The 6,209-nt window shown below is 38.8% G+C and overlaps 1 protein-coding gene across 1 annotated transcript in view; it reads left to right on the forward strand.

Moving 5' to 3' along the window:
- LOC121930033 (carbonic anhydrase 3-like) overlaps nucleotides 1–4,569 on the forward strand; it is a 30,856-nt gene extending 26,287 nt beyond the window's left edge. The window contains exon 7 of the mRNA XM_042466187.1: nucleotides 1,725–4,569. Within this exon, the coding sequence (XP_042322121.1) occupies nucleotides 1,725–1,844 (120 nt within the window). The 3' untranslated portion in view covers nucleotides 1,845–4,569. The remainder of the gene's footprint in view (nucleotides 1–1,724) is intronic.
- The last annotated feature ends 1,640 nt before the right edge of the window (nucleotides 4,570–6,209 follow it).

The raw sequence follows: 6,209 nt of genomic DNA on the forward strand, positions 1-6,209 counted from the left end.
CCATCGAGTTTTTGCATTCTCTTTTCTGTCTAATGCAGTTTTTTTTATAATAGTCAGGAAAATAATGGTGTGAGTGTGGCAGCTAAGTGCAGGCTTGCTGATCAGCTGCAATTATCACCAATCTGTTCACTTACTGTCTATATTCTTCTGAATCCCACCCACCAGCAGACTTCAGCAAACAACTTACATCATTTTTAAGAACTCAGAAGGAAAAGAAAATAATATTCAAATGATGCAGTTTGAGAAGTTCATCAGAAAAGAACAGATTTATGGTGACACCAAGACCTCATAACAAATGCAATTTCTAAATGTACTTAGAGTCATTGAAACATGTTTTGTTGAGTTCAGTGGGATGCATTCCTAATAAATAGGATAGCATTCTGACCATGAGTTAATATGTTTGCCACAAATAAAAAAAAAAATTGGACTAGATCTGACCAAAGATCTATGTAGTATGGCTTCCTGTTACTAAGAGTAGTCATTCATAGTGTTGGGATAGTTGCTTTTTCAAACTACAACTTCAAGCATCCCCCAGCTGTTGGTCAGAAGACTCTGGAAGGTTCTGGGAGGTTTAGTTTAAAACATAATTGTTCTAATCTCTGCAGATGTTTCAAATAAATATTGTAACATTATAGTGTTTGCACAAAATCCATGTACATTAACATTTAATTGGCCCCATGTGGAACTCAGAGTGGTTCTAAATCTAATAATGTACTTCTGAGGAGAGGTAGTCTTAATGTAGATATTGCTAGAACAGAATCTGTGCAGTCAAGTCTTGCTTTATTGTCACTATTACTGCAATTTAAAACTATAATATTTGGTATATTATAGAGTTACCATAGGCAATGTGGTCAGATCACTGCTTGTCACAGCTGAACCACAGGTAGCTGAAAGAGCAGTGATCCCATCAGGTTGATATTTTAAAGTGGATACCCAGGATTCAGCTTGGCAGAATGTGTAGGAAGTAATACACATTGCCATCTAAAGAAGAGAGGACATTAGGTAATTTGGTTCAGAATCTAGAATTATATAACAACACACCTTCCCTGGGCACAGAAATGAACCAGGAATTACAGTTAAGAAGTTAAGTTAGGGAGCTAAAGCCAGAGGATGTACAGAAGCACACCATACCTGGGAAGACCTTATTATTTAGGCAGGGTTCCTATCCAAACACAAAATCTTTTACAGCCATAACATGGACTATTCTATGATTGCAAACCAAATTTAGAGTGCTAGCATGGTATACTGGTCTCAGATCCTTGCTCAGCCATGGAAACCCACTGGGTAATATTGAGTGAATCACACACTCTCATTTTTCAGAGAATGGCAATGGAAAAACTTCCTTTGAATAAATCTTGCCAAGAAAATCCTAAAATGGGGTTCCCTTAAGTCAGGATTGACTTGAGGGCACATAACAATAACAACACAAAATAAATTTAATTTATATCTTTCAATATATTGCTCAGTACACCTTACTATACTTGCTCAGTGTATTATCTCATTTGGCCCTTATATGAGCCAAACAAAATTTGATAATCTGGTGAAATATATTTCATAGGGGGAAAAAAATGAGAACCCGTCCTTCCCACTGGGTTGCATTTTTACCCCCATTAATGGACAGTTGCAGCTTTCTGAGGAAAGTACTGTTTCTTACTCTACACATCTCTTTTGTCCCATTTTCTCTGGGTTGTTTTTAACAGCATATCTGTTTAATTTCCCCGCAGATGGCAAAGCTTCGTAGCCTTTCTAGCAATGCTGAAAATGAACCTTACTGTCCTTTGGAGGACAACTGGAGGCCTCTTCAGCCAATCAATCACAGGATGGTCCGGAGTCCATGCCAATAGAATATTTGTTGAAGGTCATCATTTTAAGTTGTGATAATCTTAAGATTCTACACTGATGTTGTGTACCATCCGTGCTGTTGAGTCAGAAATTCTGTGCAATGAAACAGGACAAGTTAATAAACACATCTAACCTGTAGAGCAGTGCTACTCAAAGTGATGTCATTTGGACAACTTGGTCAGTCCATGAGCCATTGGCTGCTGGTGCCTCGTGAGTCTCCAGAAAAGACAGGGGAAAAAACCTGTAGCCAATGGACATAAATATGGTACAAGTCCTTGACACATTGGGGGGGAAACAATTGCAGGCCTCTGACAACAGGGAACTTGAGATGCACTGCTGTAGAGGACACTAAATAAATAATTACTCTGGGAAAATATAATCTCTTTATTAAATTGTTGAATCTGTGCGATCTTAAGTAATGCTAGAATTTCTTAGGAAGATATAATTCTATAAAATAAAAGGGTTCTTGAATTGTATTTAAAAGAGGTCAGATTCTTTTGTCACAGGGTCCTTTCATACTATAGAGTTATAATGTTGTGATGGTCTTAATGCTCATGGCAATATCCTATGAAATCTTAGGAACTGCAGTTTAGGGAAGCATATTTAGATTTTTCAGCCAGAAAGCAATAGTACCTCACCAAACTACAGACACCAGGATTCCAGAGGATGTTGTCATGACAAAGTGGAATCATAACACTGTCATTGTGTGGTCTGAATGGACCTTTATCTCCAAAATAGGTTTAGCATCCTGGATATCTCCTTCTGAATTTGGACTAAAACCCAGAGTGGATTCATCACCCTATGGACATGGAAGCCAATATCTGCCACAGGTCTAGGGGCTGCACACTGCCTCAGCCGGAGATCTGGGAGGGCTAAGCTTTCCCACCATACCCCCATTCAGATTAGTTTTACTCAAAACACCCAGCGTCCTCTAGGAAGTCTGTGGGCAATTTCACCACGTTTTAGGCACAGACTGCACTCTTTTAAACTAGGAAGAGATTTATTAAACAAAGAAGTTACAGACAGTTTTTAAACATAGTCTAAAAGTACCAATGGAAGGGGACATAGTGACACTACCTAGATGCACCCTAGAGGATTACTGAAGCATTTTGCGTTGATCTTTGTAATTTTAGTGGAGGGCTCTTGTGGGGTCTCAAAAATGCCTCTAGGTGCCACACATGACCTATGGACTTACGACTTTTCCTACTCTTCAATTATAGGATTGCATTATCAGACTTCTATATCCTAATCCTATATGAGGCAAATCATGTGGACTTCAGAAGTTACTGGACTGCAAGTCTCAGCGGCCAGCATAGCCACTGGTGAGGAATGCTGGGAACTGCAGTCCAACACCAAGAGGACACATGATTCCTGCTGTCTTCTGTACCCAGGATTAATTTTAATGGGATATAATCATGAGCAGACATGTATAAGAGTGTGCTAGTAAATAACCAAAATGTTAAGTAAAAGAACAATATATCAAGAAAACACTGTATCAGTTCCCCTGACCAAACCAAATTGAACTTATAACTTCAAAATAGAGTATAGAATAGGATAAAGAACTTTTATTTTCTTGTACAAGTGTACATTTTTCTGCTATGAATCTTTTCAGGAATTTAATATTGAAATAATATTGGTGATTACCAATCAGATTGTTGTTCTGGGGAGAGGATGTTACAGTTTACTTAATTTTCAGTTTTACTGTATTACTTTTCTGATGTGTCAAAAAGTCATATTTTCTGCTCTTATTCTTACTGTGTTATTTTGCAATTCACTTTGTATCTGTGAAATTGGTTCGCATTCTATTCAGGGCTGCTAAGTGAGATGGGATGAAATTTCCTAACATTATGAAGTTTTGATGGGGGGATTTATTTCAGTTTTGAATTGTTCAGATGAACTCTGAAAGGGGAAAAATTATAAATTCACACTCTTAAACACCAGCATTAAGATTTTTGACATAGAACTTTTGTACCAGTACTTTGCAGATCTTAGAATATTGTTTTCTAATTTTAAACATGGTATCTATGATTTCTCTTTCAAATTTCCAAAAATGATAGCTACAGTTTTTAATAACTGCAATCAGTTTAGGCTGGAATCCTATTAGTGTACTATGCCAGAGTAACTATTCCAAAAGAGGAAAAAGGTATCAGCCTATCTGTGGTAGGAGAAAGACATTGGAGGACTTGTCTGCACTGCAGAAATAAAGCAGTTTGACACCACTTTAACTGCAATGGTCCAATGCTATGGAATTCTGGGATTTGTAGTTTTGTGAGATATTTAGCCTTCTCTGACAGAGAGCTCTGGTGCTCCACCAAACTACAAATTCAAGAATTCCATGGCATTGAGCCATTGCAGTTAAAGTGGTATCAAATTGCATTATTTCTGCAGTGCAGATGCAACCAGAGAAATAGTCTATGGGAAGCTTGTGGATGCTATATTCCCGCACCACCCTGTAGATGCAGCTGCTAACACAGTGCACCAAAAAAGTTCCAGCTGATATTTTAAAATTGTAGTCATTTGAAAAACTTTTTCAAAATTTATAATGAAAATATCAATTGGCTTTTTTTTGGGGGGGGATCTTAAATTGTTAATAAAATATTTGCTGCGGGAGTTGTTTTTTTCTTCTTGCGCTGGGATCCTGCTTCTTAGTATGATCAGTTCAGTATTGTCTGATGGTAATATACTTGCTTTTGTAAAACAAGAAAAATAAATCTATTTATCTCTGAAGTTAAGTTTTCAGATTCATGCTTAACTTTTTTAGTGAGTTTAAAAAAGATTAAAGCTCTTTCTATACATCAAATAATATTAGTATTGAAAAATAATTTAAATGTCTTATATAAATTCCAGATGGGTAGCCATGTTAGCCAGCTGTTGATTTCTTGCCTTCAAATATCCCAAAATACTCTTTAGGGGATGCAGAGGGCATTCATGCCAGGTTATTTGAGCCCTTGGGGCATTTTAAGCCCATGGAAACCTTTTTTTTACAACAGGAAATGATGGACAAAACTGTCAAAAATATTTCCTAACCCTGACAGTGGGCTCAAAATTTGGCAAGAACACCTCCTTCTTCTGCTGCTTGCTTTCCTCTTGTTCTTCCTGTTCCTCCTCTTCCTGCTGATGTTTCCCAGGAGTCTTTAAAGGCAACCTCATATACAGTAATCCAAATGGGCTGTGTTACCGTGGTCAGATCCAGTGTCTCTAGGAACAGGTGCTGCTGGCACACAGTCATTAACTGTGCAAATGCACTCCTGACCATCACCTAAATCTGAGCTTCCAGGATCAGGGGTCAATCCAGGAGTAAACTCAAACTGCAAACCTGCATCTTCAGAGTGAGTGTTAATCCCATCCAGCACAGGCTGAATCCCTATTCACTATCCATCAGACATAGAATTCTATGAAAATCAAACATAGAATTCTATCGACTGCTATTTGTAATGGGGCCAGGATTTCTGTATACACTTAACCTTCTGATTTTTGTTGAATTTACTTTCATGTAACCGGGTTAGAGTCTCAAAATTTATTCTCAAGGATTTACTGCTGTTACTCACAGCTTGGAGTTTTTCCAGTCTTGGACTTTATCACACCAGCTTGCCATCCCACCGTGATCGTTCTGGTTTAAGAATGAAAGCATATGGCTTATGCATCATTTCCTATCATACTTCCCCCCATATTAGTGCTTTGAGTGATCCATGGTCACATGATGTTTTTTGCACTGTCAAGGGTGGTAATGAGTGATTGTGGCTGCACATCTCCTCTGAATGTGTACACAGCAGCCGGCTTCAGAAAGGTGTTGGCAGCCACGATTGCTATTCATCTCCCCCTCATGCAGTGCAGGGTTGCTTTATGCATATTCACACAGCAGCCCCACACTTTGGAGTGAAGCAATCACAGCTGCCAAATGCCTTCTGAAGCCAGATGCTGTGTGAATGTGCACATAGGAGCTGACTTTGGGAAGCTTTTGGGAGATGCCATTGCTGTGAGGGGGAACGGGTGAGGAGCAGAATTACAGCCATTCACACTACATTATTGCCTGAGAAGTGGAACTGCAGCAGAAGGGACCTGCACAGGGTCAGTAATGGAATTACAGTGAGACAGAGACAGAGACCCTACTGATGGGGTTTGCCCATCAGTGAAAAGTTTCACTACAGCAACAAATGGAATACAAGGTGGCAACAGGACAGACTTGACATAGTGTGATAATTACCTGTCAAAGATTTATCCTGTTAAACTTCTGCTTTTATAGCCTAGTGTGACAAAGTAATCATAGAATCATAGAATTAGAAGAGACCCCAAGAGCCATCAAGTTCAACCCCCTGCCTTGCAGGAACACAGAATCAAAGCACCCTGACAGATGGCCATCCAGCCTC

Source organism: Sceloporus undulatus, chromosome 4 (assembly GCF_019175285.1).
Source record: "Sceloporus undulatus isolate JIND9_A2432 ecotype Alabama chromosome 4, SceUnd_v1.1, whole genome shotgun sequence".
Taxonomy (NCBI): Eukaryota; Metazoa; Chordata; class Lepidosauria; order Squamata; family Phrynosomatidae; genus Sceloporus; species Sceloporus undulatus.